The sequence below is a fragment of the Mobula birostris genome, chromosome 10 (assembly GCF_030028105.1).
Source record: "Mobula birostris isolate sMobBir1 chromosome 10, sMobBir1.hap1, whole genome shotgun sequence".
Classification (NCBI taxonomy): domain Eukaryota; kingdom Metazoa; phylum Chordata; class Chondrichthyes; order Myliobatiformes; family Myliobatidae; genus Mobula; species Mobula birostris.
Genome location: NC_092379.1, coordinates 113,959,125 through 113,979,182, shown reverse-complemented (window position 1 = coordinate 113,979,182; position 20,058 = coordinate 113,959,125). Strand labels below are relative to the sequence as shown.

Below are 20,058 nucleotides of genomic sequence, written 5' to 3'. Positions count from 1 at the left end.
CTGTAAAGTGTGTCTCTGTGGGTTATTTGCTGGTTATTGCTGTATGCATTGTGGGTGAGGTCTTTGGTCGAGTTCAGGCTGGCATTGACGAGTTGGAGGTGGCACTCGGGGCTGTCAATGCAGTTGGGAGAGAGAGGAAAGAGTGGTCTGATTTGGAGGTAGGGTCTGCGAATAAATGTTCTAGCTCTGGCAGGCTCCTCCTGGCACTGCGGATAGTGTCCACCCCAAGAGGGGTGGAGACGTGCGAGACGCGGGCGAAGCGGATCTCGCAGTTGTTAGTTGAGTGGCAGTGCTCGGTTGAGGGAGAGCGATAGGGATTGGTTGAAAGTTTGAGTAGGCGGGCTGGTGACGGTGTTAGAGCTGTCAGGTTCACTTACACCATAGTGACAGCTGTCAGTTATTTGAAAGAAAGAGGGGGTAAAGTTTTCAGTGTGTCTTCTCTGGCTAGGAGGGCGGCTAAATTGCTTGCAGTGCCAGGGGGATCATTTCAGGGGATCAGCCCCTCCCTCAGTTGTTCAGCTGATCGGAGAGGGATCGAGAAACTTAGTGGAGGCCCAGTGGGGGAACGGCTTGGGGTCTCTGGGGAAGCACGTTCCCAGCAATGTACCACTGAACTTCCGCAAGGAAAAGACCCTATTCCTGAAGGCTTAGAGGGACCACGCCCCAGGGTGTCATTATGGATAGAGGGAAGCGATGCTAAAGCTATCCTCGACCCCGGGGCACAGATCAAGTTGTTGTACAGTTGGTTTTACAACCGGTGTCTGAAGCATTTATCCTTGACAACCGCAAGGGCACCGGAGACTTTGGGCACTAGTGGCAGTAGTTATCCAGAAGACGATGATTGGTTAATGACCCTGGAGTTCATGGAGGCATTTTCTGGGCACCCAGCGTGTCGAGTTGCTTCTGAGGACGTGTGTAGCAGCCTTGAGCCGGTACCGAATTTAAACGAGACCCAGCGGTGGTACGGCCTGGGGAAAGTAGCTGAGGGTGAGACCCTCTTAGTAGATGCTCCGAACCACCACGAGGGAGGAGAGTTGACCGCTGGAGACACCTCAGTGAGAGAGAGGTCACGGCAAATGTACCCTAGCGGCGTGGAAGATGAAGGCAGCGTGTGTGGGGATGATGCGATGTGGTTTAATGTGCTGGATCTGAGGAGTGGATGTTGCCAGATCCTGAGAAGCGCAGCTGTTGAGCCGAAGACGGCCGTTATTAGTTCCCTAGGATTCTTCCGATCCGAAAAGATGCCCAAGGGCATATCCGGTGCCCCTGCATCCTTCCCGCGGGTCATGAGGAAGACCATGGGGGAAGATCAAGGAAGTGTTCTGACTAAGGTCAACAGAAAACCGAGAGCCCAGGGAGGGGAGTTTGACTACGCTCCCGAGGAGGTGAAGAAATGGAGGACAGATCTCGGAAAAGGGAGGCAGATGCTTGACTATCGCGAGTTTAAATGAAGTGGAAAAACTGAAAGTTGACCTGGAAGATGCCCTCAGGAAGAAACAACCGGAGGCTGAACATTCTTTAACTGCTGCTTTTCAGGTCAGGGTGGAAGAAGCTGGTGGGGTAACTGCGTCCCAGATTGAGATGGCCAGGAACCCTGAGTCAGAGCTGCGGAGGCTGTGGCGAGAGTTGAATGAGTCCCCGAAGAAGCTGACGTCTCGACTGCAGGAGGCTGAAGGGATAGCCCCGGCTAAATGTTTCAGTTAGGAGAAACTGAAACAGCAGCTACCGATCGAGGGAATGAGGAAGGATACGGATTCGAAGGATGATGTGCTGCACATGTGGAACATGCTGCCTTTCGCTAACTTCCCCGTGATTGAGGAAGAGACCTTTGGCCCTTCTCCCACTGAGTCAGGTGTAGTGGGGAGGGCTAGCTGTGGGCAGTCTGAGTTACGGCAGGATCAGGAAGGAGGAGAGGCGGGGCCCCGGACACGGGACTGGGGGCTCTGAGCTGTAGTGGTGGCCTGAGTGAGAGAGGAGTTGGCAAGCAGGCCCGAGGTATCCCTAGTAGTGTCTGAGCCTTTTGGGTTTAGGTGAGGGGATACGGAGGTCTCAGAGGGTTAAGAAGCTCCCAGATAGGTTGGCCTATGTAGCGCCCGTGGGACGGGAGTAAGGTCCACTGTTTGGGGAGAACTGTCACTGTGTGTCTCTGTGTATGTGTGTGTTGTGTGTCTGCAGGACTGGTTGGCGAGTTATTTAGAAGTCATGAGGACATGACTTTATTTGGTGGGGGGAGAGTGTAAGGGGGTTTCGATTTTTATGTTACTGCGGAGGCTAATTAAAATGGTGTCTTTGTTATGTTAATCTGGGGAATGCGGCTTTGTTGTGTTAAACGCTGAGAAAGTTTGCGCTAGCAGCTTGTTTTTGCTTTAGAGTCTGATAAGAGAGTGCTATTAACCAATTGGGATAGTTGTTATGGTTTTGGTGTATTTGAAGATACTGTATGCACGGGGTTTTGGGGGAGAAGGCGGGAGAGCGAGACAGAGGATGGACGAGGTGCTGTGAGTTCGCTAACGGGGTCGGACCCCAAGCGGGATGTTCGGCGAGGAGACAGAGACGGACTCGTGTGGAGCGTCTTGTCGACCACCGTTGTTGGTCCCAGGCGGCTGGTCGAGGTGGTCCGAGGGGTCGCAGGGTGAAGAAGGAGGTCCTTGAGCTCCAACGGTTTTATTGTGCACGAAGAGATTGAACTTTGATAAGTGTGGCGCCTTTTATTTTCCTTTTATATTTTATTCTCTTTTAATTATATAGTTCCAGTAATATCTATAAACTGTATATCATTTAATCGCATCTGTATTGTCTGTTATTCGGGCGGGATGGGGTACCTCACACAGCATCCACACAAACTATTACCCAGTTTGCCGGGGCCGAGGCTGTTTCCCTAGACGACAGTGAGCCGAGCGACCCTGAGGGTGGCCAGGGGGGGCTACAATTACATCACGACTCTTAAACTCTATTCCTCGACTTATGAAAGCTAACACCCCTCAAACTTTCATAACTACCCTATCCTACCCTATATTGATTGCTAGCTTGCTTTCATATTTCATCTTTCTATCCTAATGATTCTTTTAACTGTTCTCTGTAGGGTTTTAAAAGCTTCCCAATCCTCAGTCTTACCACTAATTTTTGCTTTTTTGTATGCCCTCTCCTTTGCTTTTACATTAGCTTTGACTTCCCTTGTCAGCCATGGTTGTTCTATTTGGTATGGGGCGGGGGAGGTGGTTTGCGTCAGCACAGGATCAAATGAAGCTGCAGGATGTTGTTAACTCTGTCAGCTCCCTCATAGGCACATGTCTCCCCAGCATCTAGGATATCTTCAAGAAGTGATGCCTCAAAAAGTTGTCATACAAGATTAAGGACCCCCCAGCCAGGACATAACCTCTTCTTATTGCTACCATTGGGAAGAGGTACAGGAGCCTTAAGTGACACACTCAGGAATAGCTTCTTCCCCTCTGCCATCACAATCTCTGAATGGACATTGAACCCACAAACACTATTTCACTACTTTCTTTTCTCTTTTTGCACCACATATTTAATTCAACTTTTTAAATACTTACAGTAACATAGTTTTTTTTTAGTTTTTATTATTAAGTATTACATTGTACTGCTGCTGCATAACAGAGTTTACAACATATGACAGACATTAAACCTGATTCTTCTGATTCTGAATTTTATGTTTGCTTTTTCTCTGTTTTCTCTGATTTTAATGCTATTATCTGTGATACAGCCATATTAATTTACTGTTCTTACTTAAAAATCAACCTTTAGGATATTCCCTTAATGAGGCATAATAATCATTTTGACTCATCTTGATGAAGCATGAGTGACAGAAGCAAAAAGCTTCCCCTAAGGTCTCCATTTAAAATGTTCACTTATTTCTTTTCTCTACAGAAGCTGATCTTCTGCAGAATGATTCAAGCATTTCTGCTTCATGCTTTCAATGTATGTAATTCTTTATAGAGGGGGAAACATCGTTAACAACTGTGGGTGGCACGACAATCAAGCACTATTACAGCTCCACTGAGCCAGGTTGAAATCTGCCGTTGTCGGTAAGGAGTTTGTATACTCTGCCCATGACCTCATGGGTATCTCCTGGGTGCTCCGGTTTCCTCCCACATTCCAAAGATGTAAGGGTTAGCAGGTTACTTTGTCATATGCGTGTAAATAGGCTGTTTGGGCCTGTTAGGTTGCAAGAGCCTTTACCGCACATTATCTCCAAACTAGACTAAACAATTAAAGTCAATGACTTTTCACCAGAATTAGCACATGTTAGAAAACACCTATGCTTTTGCAGAGAAGTCTCTGATCGAGAAGGACTGATGCTAAATGAGAGAAGATGGCATTGGCTTTTTTTGGCTTTTTTCCTTTACTCCATCCTTATTTATCTTCCTCATTTTAGACCTCTTCCAGGCAGAGCAGCTGTGATTAATGAATCATCACCAGACCCTCTTGCATCAGTCTCTCTTGATCTTAACCCTACTGTAGACATTCCTTTGCTCTTACCATTCTGTCTTGTTCTGCAACTTACAAGACTTGTTATTTCTACTTTTCTTGGTTCTGATAAATGCCAGTCACCCTGGAAACATAACCCAGTTTCTTTATCCACAGATGTTGCCTAACCTTGTAGAGCACTTACAACTTTTCTGTTTATATTTCCAATTTCAGGCATCCATAAATTTTTTGATCTTTTTCAATATCTGGCAATGGACAGAGAGTGGCTACTGGAAATTATAGAAATAGATGCTGATGCCATTAGGTTGGAGAAAACCAAGACAGAATATGAGATTTTATTCCTCTAATCTGTGTCTAGACTCTATACTGTGGAAAGACAGGTCAGTGTGGGAATGGGAAGTGGAATTAAAATGGTTGGATACTGGGAGATCCTGGCTGTTACAGTGGACGGAGTGAAAATGCTCGATGAAGTGATCCACAGATCTGAGTTAGAATTCATGATGTAGAGGAGGCTGCAGCAGGATCACCATATGAAATTAATGATACTAATGGATTCACATGTGAAGTGCTACCTGGATGGACAGTTCAAGGCCCTTAATTGTGGTGGGTGAGGAGGTGTAGAGGTAGTTGCTACACTTACTTGGAAGGTGATTGGTGTGGAGTCACAGGGAGCAATCCCTGAAAAGAGTGGAGAAGGAATGGAGGATGTATATAGTACTGAGATACTATAGTAGAAGACTTTGCAGAGAATAATATGTCAGATGCAGAGGCTTGTGGGTTGGTGGGTGACGATGAGGGAACCCTATCCTTGTTCAGTTGGTAAGGGATTTGGGTGGAGGTGGAGGGAAATTGGTTGGATTTGTTATCTAAAAAAACCCTTCCTGATGGGGGATTGAAGTGCAGGGATTGGATGCCTTACACCTGCCCCTATACAGGATGCTGCCTGGTTTAGAGAGTATGCATTATGATCAGAGATTAAGGGATTTAGGGCTTTACTCTTTGTAGAGAGGGAGGATGAGAGGAGACATGATAGAGGTATACAAGATATTAAGAGGAATAGATAGAGTGAACAGCCAGCGCCTCTTCCCCAGGGCACCACTGCAATTACAGATCTTTTAAGAGACTCCTGGATAGGTACATTTAGCTTAGAAAAACAGAGGGCTATGGGTAACCCGAGGTAATTTTTAAAGTAAGTCCATGTTCGGCACAGCATTGTGGGCCGAAGGGCCTGTATTGTGCTGTAGGCTTTCTATGTTTCTTACATCATTCCCACTTGTCCCCACCCCACCCCCACCTTCCTCCTCTCACCTATCACTTGCCAACTCATGCTCCACCCATTTTTTTGGGCTTCTGTCCTCTTTTCTCATTCCTAACAAAGGGCGCATTCACAAAATGTCAACTGTTCTTGTTCCTTCTTTGATGCTTTCTGACTTGCTAAATTCCCCCAGCAATTTTGTGTGTTGCTTTAGGTAAACCTGTGGTCAGCTTTTATTTTGACAAATGCCTCAGACAATGAATAAGTATTATCAATAAAAGTTGATAACAGAATTAGGTTCCACTGCATAACTTCCTATTTTTGGTATTATTGCAGTCACTGAAAGTCAATACATGTTCATGCTGTATGTCCGTACTCTTTACATTCACTGCTGGTTTTTGCATACTTCATGTGTATTATTGTTTCATGATCCTTATCCAAATGACCTAATAAGACATGGTTCAGTTACAATGTTTCTGGAATGCTTACAACTGAGGTTAATAATTTATCAAACTATGCTAACCTTTATTTCAGAGCTCTCAAAATATATTAACTTTTTGACTTGAAAATGATCAGTAATTGCTCCCAACGGAGGTCCCTTTTGGACCAGGTGTGAGTTCTGAGACACGGAAAGACTGTTCAGTGTTCTGAGTTTTATGTGATTGATCTGTATTTTGTATTTGTCTCCTTCAGATTTTCGTCATTTTCTTTCTTGGGGCTGATTGGTGGGTGGGTGATCTGTAAGTTCTTGGTTTGTGTGTATGTGTGCTTGTGTGTGTGGAGTGGTAGAGGACTTTTGAAGCTACTGTCGCTCTTCTTTTTTGCAAGTGAGGGTGTTGGTTGCAATATTTTTCTGGGGGGTGGGGATTGTATTGTTGCTGTTTTTTCTACAGGGAGGGGTTGGGGATTGTTATTATTGCTGTTCTTTTTTCTGTGGGGGGGTGAAAGATTTTGGGGTCTTCAAGTTCTGTTTCATTTACTTTTTCCATTCTTATTTCATGGCTATCTGGAGAAGACAAATGCCAGAGTTGTATCGCACATGCATACTTCGACAATAAATGAACCTTGAACCTTAAAATGTTGTGTCATAAGTGGACGAGGAGGATTGGGATAATTCACTGATGTTGCAGCAATACTCCACAAACTTCAGGTGCCTTTATTTGCAGCACTAGGCATTAGGTACAACAGTTGGAGTCACAACAGAATTTTAACAGAGGCCAAAACAAATGTAGCAGTTTTCTTGCCACGCCTTATTTCGTTTTCCAATGATTTCAGTAAGGGGGAAAATTAGGTGAGGTCCAGTTAGGAAAATTGCTACCTCTCCTATTAATCCCACTAATAATACATTTTTCACCAGACTTTTGCTATGGCCAAATTATAAATATATTGGAGAACATTGGCAAGAATTATCAATCCTCATTCTCTAAGCTGCATTAAAATACAGCAGCATCATGAAATACCAATTGCCACCACTCTATAGTCATAAATGCAAAGAAAACTATAAGGAAACAGCATTGATCCCACTTCATCAGTAGTAAATATGCAGCATACATCTCGAACACTCCATAAATTTTCATTCCCCGAGAGTGAAGGTTCAGGACACTGCTAAGAAGTACCATCAATCCCATTTTCTAAGTTGTAAGCACACAGAACCTTGTTCAGAAACACAGTAAATCTCCAATTACTGACAGAATATGTGCTGGAAAATGTTAGAAAACACAAATGATTTCTATTACCCAACTATAAGGTTGCAGGCAGTGTGGGTCCAAATGGTCCAAATTCCGATTTAATGAAGGTACAGGAAAATAAAATCAATCCTAACTCCTTAGTAATTTGCACAAGAGACAGCTGGGAAATATTAGTTCTCCCAATTCTCTACAATAAATGGACAATGTATCAGTTCAATCACCAATGATCCTGAATAACTAATTGTGATGTGGCAGGGTAGTGTTGAAAAATATCATTAGTGCTTCATTTCCAGGAGTCAGGGAGCAAAGAGGTAGAACAATTTACAGGAAAATACATGCTCATAAATTTGTCACTTTTTATAGCAGCACATGAATATCCTTCGTATTATTCATATCCTTTCTTGATCACCCTTCTTTCCTATATACTTGTAAGGAATCCTCTGCTGAAAAGTTTTCTTAACAAATACACCAGTCGTCAGGTGAGTATGTGTTATTTTGTTGCAGTTAAGGATTGAATTGGAACTCATTTAGTAGTTTGTTAAGAGTAACAGGGCTATAAATTCACTTACTTTATTTTTCCAGTTATAAAATAGCATTTGTAAACCACTATGGAAAGTTCAGAAACTCAGCAAGGTTTGTTGCACCAGTTCCAAAAGGTGGTAGAGGAGCACCTTGTGTATTGCTATCATGCTTCAGACATGGCAATCATATGAGATTGAATTTCCTATGTCAGTGACATTGATCCTCATAGCTCTGATCTCAAGAAGTACTCTTTAAAATAAATTAAGATTTTATGATTTCTTTCAAAACTGCCCTGCTGCCTCACTCTCAGAGAAACAAAGCAACCTGAATGCACAAGCATGGCATACAAGAAGTTACTTCCTTATGCAAAGTATATTGATGACATGAAGTTGTCAGAAAATAAGGTTATGAACACATTCTATGAATACCCAAGCCATAGGTGAGCCTTCCAATGCAGTCAAAGTGTCTTCTCTGGATATGATTGCAAATCGCATTGACTAGCGGTCAAAGGTTTGCCAGGTGAGCATTGTTTGAATTTTGTAGTTCAGCAAAGTATTACGTGTGAGTTTTATTAGTAAAAATTGCCTATAATGCTACCGAGGAAAGATTTCTGAGAGTGAGGGTGACCTTGACTTTGACTTTGACTTTGAGAGTAGGGCAGACATCTATGTTTGCTTGCTACATGTGATTTGCCATGGACTCGGAGAACCATAAGTACAAGTGCCACAAAAACAAAATCGAGGATCCCTCCAGTTTCAGAAACTCTTAGACACTTTGGCTCAGAATCTGCAGATGGGCATGCCAGATGTAATAGTCTTCTGTACAAAACCTCCAAGTTATAATCAAAGAAGTAAACTTTTCACTTTTGGTGAATAAAATCTTAGCATTCTTTTATGATCACATGTATATTGACACATACAGTGAAATGTACTATTTGATTTAACAGCCTATGAATGTGGTGGGGGCAGCCCGCAAAGTGTCACCTCACATTCCAGTGCCAACATAGCATACCCACGATGCTTGGCTGATCAACGCAGAGCATAACAAACAACAAAACAACAACAGAAAGACAAGCCCTGTCCCTCCCTCCAATCCACTTATCAGGGGAACTCAAACCCTTGCTGAAATATCCATGGCACCTCCTACTATCAGTTCCACTTTCTCTGCTCACACTGCTCTTCTGAAGTCCACAAGTTTTTCTGTCTCCGAGGAGGACTCTGCCACCCACTTCACATTACTTTAGCAAGCACTCATTTTTGCAACACTCCCCAGTAATTGTTGCATTGTGGCATGACAGCTTGAAAGCCACTTCCTGAAATGAAGACCATGACAAAAATGTTGACATCTCTTTTTGGCCCTTTAATTCCGAGGGGAACCTGTATAATTGACGTGGGCTATCAGTGCATGGGATCCTTGTTTGAGTTTATCTGCAAAAAACTGGGTTGTCAAAGAATTGTGCTGCGCTCTGCACATGATTCAAGAGAAATGTGCTTGATCCTTGATCAACTTTTATTACCAGCTGGTTCCTCCGTTAATTAATTAAATAATTTTCAACACGTGAATTTATTTTGTCTATTAAATTACTGTTGACATCAGTTTAGAAGCCAGATGCTAGAAGCAGTCCCAGGGTATAAAATAATTCTCTCGCCAGAGACCTTACAATTTGAATGATTAGAATCTATTCCCCTACAAAGGTATGGAAAATCGACTAATGCTAAACAAGCAAAATGTTAGTCAGTGAATTGGTGGCTTTTGTGCTTTGTACAGATGGATTCCTATGTCATTTTCATCATTTATCAGAAATAGACTTAGACGGGAAAAATTACAACTAAAAAGATCTCCTGTAAAGCTGTGTCACAAAAACACTATCAAGACTACGGAGAAATTTAGCAGCTTCCAGCTTCAGAATTATCTTTACATTATACTGTTGCCTCTGTAAAATTCGACAGATGCCAATTCAATTTTGGACAAAGGAATGTTTTTAAACTAGATGATGGCAGACAAACATTGTGGTTTTTCCAAGATTTCATTCATCCTGGTTAATGAAATGATATGACAAGGTCAGGCACAGTCTAACTAAGTATTCTTCCCACTTAATTTTATTTTCTTTGATCCAGGTTGAAAATATCTGTTGTCAGTTCTTGGATTCAATTTCTGCTGTGCATTTATATCTTTTATGCCTCATACTTCGTGGCACTTTTACCCCTTCTTTTAAAGGTAATGAGAGCTTCTTGGTCATGATTTACAAGTACGTTCACAATCACTACCTCGTCCATTACCTGTCTCAGCCGTCTCAGTACAGATTGTTTTCAAATTTGTAATCATGCAGTTCTGCACGATTCATCCTCCCATTGCATCGACCTGCTGTGTCACCCTCTTGCATGAACCTTAATAGTAAATGCTGGCAAATATCCAGCATTTCAAAAATATCCAAGAATCTGATGTGAACTTCAGACTTAATTTCTCTTTATCTGACGTTTATACTCCTACACTTAATGGAAAGAATGACTGGTTATGCCTTAGAAATGAGAGCTGCAGAAGATATGTCACTACTGTAACACAAAGATATGTCTCACCATTCCTTCAACACATCTGCATTTTTTCCAGTTTGGTTCATTGCAGTCACTGCTCATGACATGGGGGTACCCTAAATTGGGAAGAACACGTTCAGATTAGGTGACTGTTTCGTAAATTATATTTGTTCCATCCACTGTGGTGAACCTGAGTAATAGTCACTTGTCACTTGAATTTTCCTTCCTGTGCCCACTCTTAATTCTCCACCTTTGATGTCCTACACTATCCCAACCAAGTCCAATGCAAGTCAAGAAACAGCACCTTGCCTTCTGACTGAGCACATTATAGTCTTCCCACCTACATACTGAATCAGTGATTTCAGAATATTTCTAGCACCTACAGAATTTTCATCATTACTCTTAGTAATTTCATATCTATATTAGATTTTTTCCCATTAAGACCTCCAGACTTACCTTTTGTTATTCATGATTCCGTTTACCACTCTCTGCCATTCAACTTCGTTGCCCCCATGTTGTTTTATTTTTTTTCCTGTCCTGTACACTCCTATGGGCCTTCTCTTCTGATCCTCATTCCCTGCATCTCTAACATTTCGCTATTTTAATGAAAGATCATTAACCTAAAATGTCTGCCTTATCTCTGACATGTTGTGTTTTATTTCAGACTTTCATTCACTAGTGTACTATATTTCTGTGTGGAATCATTTCCTACTATAGTTCATATCACCTACGTGATAATAAACCAGAACATAACCTGAGCTCCACGGTCAATTGGATGCAATCAGTGATTAGATGCTAGTTGAAATGTTGAGGAAACTTCAGAAACAGTTTTTTTGTGTCATTCTCATTATCTGCAAATTTTAAGTATATAAATCTTGTTAACTAATTTGCATTGGTGGATGTGCAATGAGGTGGGACACTTCCTATTAATAATCTGCCACTACCCTAGATCAAAAACCTGAAGAGAGAATCATTTGGAGGGAGGGGAAGATGGCGGCGTGACACAGCTCGCAGCAGCCACTCTGGTGGTGATGTCTGTTATTTGTCAAGTAGGGTGCCATGCACAATCCTGATTTGATGGAGACGGACGTGAGAGCACAGGGAAATATCTGGTGAAAATTCTGAAATGGCTGCTTCACTGCTGCTGCTACTGTGTGGTCCAGAAACTCCGGAGGGGAAGGCCCCGAGTCCTCAGCTTTGTTTGTTGCTCGGCGGCCGGGGTGGGGTCGAAGTGCTCAGCAGGGGATGGTGCTCGGAGAGGCTGTGTCAGAGGGGCTGGTCGGAGGCTCGAAGTTTTCAGATGGACTCAGAGTCCGCTGCGGTCAGGTGCTTCCGACGGTGCTGTATCAGCAAGTTTGCAGCGCTTAGAGATTCATGGCAGGGAGAGTTTCGTTCTTCTACTGCCTGCATGAGATGATGAGGCTATCGGGACTTTGAGACTTTTTTTTTACTGTGCCCATGGTCTGCTCTTTATCAAATTTTGATATTGCTTTGCATTGTTGTAACTATATGTTACAATTATGTGGTTTTGTCAGTTTTAGTCTTGGTTTGTCCTGTGTTTTCTTGTGACATCATTCTGGAGGAACGTTGTATCATTTTTAATGCATGCATTTCTAAGTGACAATAAACGAGGACTGAGTGTCCTCATAATCTAATCTAATCTAATTTGAATATCTCAAAAGCACTTTTGTCATGGAAGCAGACTATTCTAACTGGCAGTGAGAATGGAGATAATTCAGAAACAACTCTTATATGATAAAAGATCTCACAAAGTATTTCAGAAACACAAGAACAAACAAAATTTGTCACTGAACCATACATGGCAAAGTTTAAAAAAATGAGTTGTGTTTCAAGGAGAATCTGAAAGAAGCACTTGGACTGATGAAAGCACAGCAACAAACAGCGGTATGGTAGATAGTGGTGAGTGCAATGCTCTAGAGTTTCAGTGATCAGAGATCAGAGTTCGATTCTCACCACTGTCTATGGGGAGCTCTTACATTCTCCCTGTGACTGTGTGTATTTCCTCTGGGTCCTCTGGTTTCCTCCCACATTCCAAAAATGTATGTATGGGTTAGGGTCAGTAAATTGTGGGCGCACCATGCCAGCGCCAGTTGCACAATGACGCTTGTGGGATGACCTCGGCACTTTCTTAGGGTGTGTTGGTCATTGGTGCAAAATGGAACGATTCACTTGATGCTTCAATGTATATGTGACAGATAATGCGTAAAAATGGCAGTCACTGTGCGCAAAAACAAGGAGTGAGAAGAATCTGTAACTGGTGGAAGCTTGATATTTCTATGGCTATAGGCCTAGAGGAGATGACTGTAACACAAGAGGATCTGAAAATAAGAGTGACCAGTCCTTGAAATTAGTATGTATATGGATGAATCAATTGGTGCAGGTTAGGAATTAGATACCAGCTTCATGGGAAAGAGATAAAGAGATTATATTTTTATTGTTTTAGGTGCTGGCCATATTTAGGCCATGTCTAATTGCCCTTGAAAATGTAATGGATATTACATTCTTTTACTGCTACTGCCCTTTTGCTGAATGTCCTTGCACAATGTGCTGAGGAAGGAGTTCCAAGATTTAGGATTAATAATATAGTACCAAATTAGGGTCGTGTACAACTTGGAGTGGAACCTGGAGGTGGTGGTGTTTCCATGCACCTGACCTTTCTTTCATTTTTGATGCTGGAATTTCTGGATTTGGGAGGAGCTGTTGAAATAACTCAAGACAGTAACATTTTATAAATAGTACACACCAGCTATTATGCACAAGTAGTGGAAGCACTGTATATTTAGTACAGTTGATATGCTGTCAATCAAGCTGATTGCTTTCTTCCTGGATGGTATTGAGTTCTTGGAAGTTGCTGGAGCTTAATTCATCCAGGCAAGTGGAGAGTATTCTATTCACGTTCATGGCTTGTGCCTTGTTGATGTGAATAGGTTTTGGGATAAGGGATGAGTCTGTCACCTCAGGTTATTCAGTGGCCTTAGGGAATCTGATCTTTGAGATGCTGTTGTAGGTAAAACTTGTCACCTCAAGAAATAAAAGTAAACCTTGTTGACAATATTTAATAAAAGTAAACCCTGTTGAAAACAACTCTACATACCGTCCCTAGATGGAGAAAGGGAACCTTATGTGAAAATTTTGTTCTTCGACAACAGCTCAGCATTGAACACCATAATTCCCTCCAGGCTTGACAAGAAGCTCAGTGACCTTAGCCTTGTGCAGCTGCATCCTGGACTTCCTGTCAGATCGCCAGCAGGTGGTAAGTGTGGGCTCCCTCACCTCTGCCCATTTGACTCTCAACACAGAAGCCCCTCAGAGCTGTGTCCTAAACCCCCTCCTTTATTCTCTGTATACCCATGCCTGTGTCACCACCCGCAGGTCCAATCTGCTAAGTAAACTTGCTGATGATACTACATTGATTGGCCTAATCTCAAATAATTATGAGGCAGCCTACAGAGAAGAAGTCATCACCCTGACACAGTGGTGTCAAGGAAACAACCTCTCCCTCAATGTCTCAAAACCAAAGGAGCTGGTTGTGGACTACAGGGGGAGTGGAGATAGGCTAACCCCTATTGACATCAATGGATCTGGTGTTGAGAGGATGAACAGCTTTAAGTTCCTCGGCATAAACATCACCGAGGATCTCATGTGGTTTGTACATACTGGCTGTGGGTGAAAAAAGGCACATTAGTGGCTCTTTCATCTCAGACAGTTGAAGAAGTTTACATGAGTCCCCAAATCCCAAGGACTTCCAACAGGGGCACAATTGAAAGCATCTTGATTGGCTGCATCACTGGTTGGTATGGGAACTGTGCTTCCCACAGTTGAGGACTTTGCAGAGAGTGGTGCAGACAGCCCAGTGCATCTGTAGATGTGAACGTCCCACTATTCAGGACATTTTGATTTTTTTTAGATTATGAGAACACGCAGTCCTCTTTTATTGTCATTTAGAGATGCATACATGCATTAAGAAATGATACAATGTTCCTCCAGAGTGATTTCACAGAAAAACAGGACAAACCAAAGACTAACACTGACAGAACCACATAATTATAACATATAGTTACAGCAGTGCAAAGCAATACCATAATTTGATAAAGAACAGACCATGGGCACTGTAAAAAAAAGGTCTCAAGACCCGATCGAGTCCCGAGTCCCCAATAGCGGGTGGCAAAAGGGAGAAGCTCCCTGCCGTAAACCTCCAAGCACCACCAACTGCCGATGCATTGCAAGCACCCGAGCACAGCCATCTGAAAACTTCGGGCCTCCGACCAGCCCCTCCGATATAGCCTCCCGAGCGCCATCGTCTGCCGAGCGCCTTCGACCTAACCCCAGCTGCCGAAACAAGCAAAGCCGAGGATTCAGGGCCTTCTACTCCAGAGATTCTGGTTACCACACAGTAGCAGCGACAGCGAAGCGGGCATTTCAGAAGTTTCTCCAGATGTTTCTCCATCTGTCGCCATCAAATCAGAATTGTGCACGGTACCCTACTTGAAAGATTACAAATATCATTCTCCGGAGAGGCCGCGCGCGTTGTGTCGCGCCGCCATCTTCTCCTCCTCCTCCGTGCCATTTACAGAGACAGGAGTGTAAAAAGGGCCTGAAGGATCTTTGGGGACCTGAGTCACCCCAACCACAAACTGTTCCAACTACTCCCATCTGGGAAACGGTACTGAAGTATTAAAGACAGGACCAGCAGGCTCCAGGACAGCTTCCTCCACCAGACCATCAGACTGATTAGTTCATGCTGATACAATTGTATTTCTATGCTATATTGACGGTACTGTTGTACATACTATTTATTACAAATTACTATAAATTGCAGCATTGCCCATTCAGACTGAGACATAACGTAAAGACTTTTACTCCTTCTGTATGTGAAGAATGTAAGAAATAAAGTCAATTCAATTCAATTTAAAATCCTTGTGGAATAATAACATAAAAGATCTTTCAGATCCAACCGAAGATCTTTAGATGGAGTTCTTCAGGAAATTATAAGCACTGTCAAAATGACTTAAGAGCACACAACCCCTTATCTTTGGACTTAAATAGTTTTAATTAATTATTAAATATGTCAGGCTAACCTTGGGTTACAACTGCCTGAATTTTGGACACTTGTACATACAACTGATCTCCTATAACATTATGAAGTTCAAAAGTTCAATGTATGTACAGACATTTGTTCTGACAAACAGCAGAACTAGTTTCCAATCACAAACTAGAGAAAATCTGCAGATGCTGGAAATCTAAGCAACGTCCACAAAATGCTGGAGGAACTCTGCAGGTTACGCAGAAACTATGGAAAAGAGTATAGTTGATGTTTCGAGCTGAGACACTTCAGCAGGACTGAAGGACGGAACTAGTTCCCTCTCTCTTTTCACTTTTAGTAATTACTCTTTGTCATCAGTTTTATGTGCATTTGATGCCATTCATTGCAGTACTGTGGAGGAACGGACGCCATAATGAACAATATATTTTGTACTTTGAAAAACTGGTTTTTGTATATCTGTCAATATGAAACCTATTTGAGGGGCGTCACGTGATGACTTAGGATTGAGACGTGTAAATCCAGCTCTCCCATCAAAAATCAGCAAAGTACCGTTTAAACAAAGTAAAGTTAATAAATACTTTCCGAAAACTACTTATAAACTTCATAAGACTACTCTACGATATGCCTCGTAAACCGCAACAGAAGAAGTCTGTTGTTGTGAAGTGGCCGCGAGGTGGGAAGAAAAAAGGGCCTACTGCGGTGATGGAGCCTCGGATTCAGGTTGGATCTCCTTCAGAGGAGACGCATTTTATCTCTGGCGTAGAAGAACGGGGAGCAATGGCGGCGGTAGCGGTCTCTCGGAAGAAAATGCCGGAATTGCGCATGCGCAAATCGACACAATTTAAACTACAAGAACCGACGGCCACTGCAACTGAAAGTGACTCAGAGTCAGAATTGGATATCGCACAGAATACAGATGAAGAAGAGGAGGAAGAACTGGAAGAGATTGGAAGTAAGGGAGACGATGGAGACATAAGAGAGGCTTTATTGCAGTTAACGGCTGAATTAAGAAAATTAAGAACAGAGCTTAGAGACGTGAAGATGTGCTGTGATAAAGCTATGAAAAGACAGGATAAAATGGATAAGAAACTTCAGAAGATGAAAAGAACAATCGAGCATATTAACGATAGAGTGGAAAAAACAGAAAATAATGTGCTTGTCTGGAACACGGAAAGAAATCGACTCTTGGAGAAAGTGGACGTGTTGGAAAATTTTAGTAGACGTAATAACATTAAAATTGTTGGTCTCAAAGAAGGTATAGAGGGAGATAATCCAATAGAATTTTTTCAAAGATGGATTCCGAAAACCTTGCAAATGAAAGAGTAAGACCGATTAATTGAAATTGAGCGGGTACATAGAGCTCTGAGACCAAAACCACAAGATGACCAATATCCACGATCAATTTTAATCAAATTCTTAAGATTTCAAGACAAAGAAAGGATTCTACAGGCAGCTGCCCAAGCTGCCAAAAAGTGAAAAGGGCCACTGATGATAGAAGGGAAGAAAATCTTTTTCTACCCTGACATAAGTTATGAACTTTTGAAAAGAAGGAAGAAGTTTAATCCAGTGAAAAGAGCCCTATGGGATCACGGTTATCACTTTATATTGCGTTATCCTGCAAGCTTGAAGATTTTCTTGCCTGGTGGAGAAAAAAGAGGAGTTTGTGCGAGATTCTTTGAATATTCACCAGATACAAGAACAAACTTAGGGGAGCAAGATGGATTGAAGATGAAGACTGGATCAAGGATTAGGCCTGTTGAATTTTTAGGTGGATGAATATATAAATATATTATTAATTATATGAGGGAGGGGAAGAAAGGTTAAAATTTGAGGAATATTAGCTGGGAATAATAACATTAATTTTTTTTCTATATATATATATAATTTCTTGTTACGGGGGAGCTGGAAGAAACACTGACCAATCGCTACGTTATTCATGTGTACAAGCGTGGCAATAGCCACGATCCGCACAATGGAGGGGGGTAGTGTTGTGTATCTTTTCATTCACAACATTAGTGGGGGGGTATTTTGTTTGTTTCTTTTTTTGTATCTTATCTTTTTGCCTGGATGATTGGGAGGGAAACACATAGCAACATGGTGAAGTTCAAAGAGATTCCCCAGGGAGCTATGAGAGTTGAGAAGCTAAATAAGGTTTTAGATTTTAAGAGATAAATATGTAACATTTTTGAATATTTGGAGCCCTTATTTATAGCTCTGATGATGAAGATCTGGATTCTTTGGGGAAAAGCAACAAATATATATTAAATTTATTTTTATCCCATGGAGCATGTGCAAACCTTCCAATATTCAGGCGGTTCCATTTTTTTTTTGTTTTTTTCTTTTCTTTTTAGGTAGGAGTATATATCAGGGGGGAGGGTTAAGGAGAGGGGGAGGGTAGATATTTTTTTTCTCATGTATCAATAAAAATTATATAAAAATATGAAACCTATTTATTACTTGGAAATGGGCTGTATATGGAGTCAAAAGTATAATTTCATTTGATACAATCACTTAGCATGGGGAATGTGGATAGTAATAGTATACCCTTGGTTGAAACTTCTTGGCACTTACATTCTTCATGTGCACCAACATCTAGGATTTGTTTTCTTTCCATATTCCATATCATTGGAGGCAACAAGGCTAGTTTTCTTATTACTTTTCAAACAAGAACAACCCTTCTATAAAAAAAGGCAAGGCTAGTGTTTGAAGGCCATTAAGTTAATACTTTTGTTTGACTCTCCTGTGCTCAATATCCAGTATAAAAGTACCTGAGGGATTCTGTCTCAGGGTAACAACTGTCACATAATGTCACATTCTCACTTATTACTATGTGACAAGAAGAGGGTTGAGAGTTTAATCCAATTACAGATATACTTTAACATACAATTCATGGTACCATCAAGCATGTGAGGATTGGTTTAGAAAGTGGAATATGTAAGTAAATAGAGCGCTTGAATAAAATGAATGAGTTGAATTTAAATGGATCTCTTGTAGTCTGGGGGAAAATAGGTACTAGAAACAGCAGAAATGGTAGCTGTGACTACAGAATTAGTCTTACTTAGATTTCCTCAGCTCAGAAATATAAGAATGTCAAACTCCATTGCTTTAGCTCTGGTTCTAAGGTTTTGATATGTAGAAAATAGATTGGGATTTTTTTACAGAATTACACAGCATGCAAGTTGTAACCATGGACAAAAGAAAAGTAGTGTGCTGCTTCTTTTAAAATATAGTTTAAAAACTCACATAAACATTTTGACTCATTGATTGTTTAAAATTCCACTTCACTGTTTACTCAGACTACTGTCCCTAATCCTATTATATGGAATTAATGATACCCTGGGAAATAGAACTGAGAAGATGAAATGGCTATTAAGAGAGAAACTGAAAATAATCAAAAAATGAAATTTGGGCAAAGTGTAAGGAAAAGTCCAAAGCTAATGATAATTTGAGCATTTTACTTTTATCATTTCTATTCTTTGTCTTGGTTAATTATACTAACAAAAATGCGTAATAAAACACATATGTCTTTTGTATAGAGTGAGTAATATAATCAATAACTTGGTTAATTTGTTCTATACTTTCTTATACTAATCATAGTTTACCTGATTTTGGTTTAGTATAGTCCAATTTAGCTCTTAGTATTGCAAAATCAATGTGGAGAATTAAAAGGAATCTTAACAGTGAAAGAAGCTCTAAGAGAAATTGCTAATCACTTATCACAACATTGAATGGAAGCCTCAAAATGGCCCTTTGCTTCTCTGCAATTAGAGAGAGAGAAACATAATTGCTACATGTGAACCCGTTCATCTGGGAACCAACAGACATATGTGTAATAGATAAAAGAAGGATAGGTTTCAAGGCTGGAACTTAAGATAGCCGGTAACTGCACGAATGAGAACACACGTAATTCATTTAATGATTGTTAAAAGGGCTCAGTAATCTCTAAATATAAATGAAAACATCAGTAAAGAGAGAAAGAAAGTGAGTGGGAGTGAGAGTGAGAGTGAGAGCTAGAGAGAGAGAGACAGAGTGATCGCGAGAAAGGGAGGGGGAGAGAGAGATAGAGCAGGAGAAAAAAGGTGAGAGAGAGATGGGGTGAGAGAGAGAGTGAAACACAAAGTGCATATAGCATTCCATCAGAAGGACAGCCTTTCCAGGAATGCATAACTTCCTGTATAACATAGTTGGGTGCCAAAGTAATCTACAAGGCTATGTCCTCCTGAGGGAGTTTAGATCTATGGTGTTCAGGTGTCAAGTTGAAAACATTGCTTATTGTTTCTGACTGTTGGTTAGAGCCGGATTTTGTGAAACAAGTGAATAATCAATTAATAGTGGCTTAGTTCATTAATGTTCTCCAATGTGACTTTGGACATTCAAACAGTGTGCAATAGAAAACAAACTGTTCAAATATAAAAACAAAGAAATAATAATAATGAATAAATATGCAATAAATATCAAGAACATGAGATGAAGAGTACTTGAAAGTGGATCTATTGGTTGAGGAAATATTTCAATGATGGGGCAAATGAAGTTGAGTGAAGTTATCTC

At 41.3% G+C, this 20,058-nt stretch overlaps 1 protein-coding gene across 6 annotated transcripts in view; it reads right to left on the bottom strand.

Moving 5' to 3' along the window:
- The window catches only part of tenm1 (teneurin transmembrane protein 1), an 802,783-nt gene that overhangs the window by 453,781 nt on the left and 328,944 nt on the right, over nucleotides 1–20,058 (bottom strand). The window contains exon 5 of one of the 6 annotated variants that reach the window (XM_072271296.1): nucleotides 6,081–6,109. The exons of 4 other annotated variants lie outside the window; for them this stretch is intronic. In XM_072271296.1, the coding sequence (XP_072127397.1) occupies nucleotides 6,081–6,109 (29 nt within the window). Of the gene's footprint in view, nucleotides 1–2,559; nucleotides 2,573–6,080; nucleotides 6,110–20,058 lie in introns of all 6 variants that reach the window. One more of the 6 variants, XM_072271300.1, reaches the window with a different exon arrangement.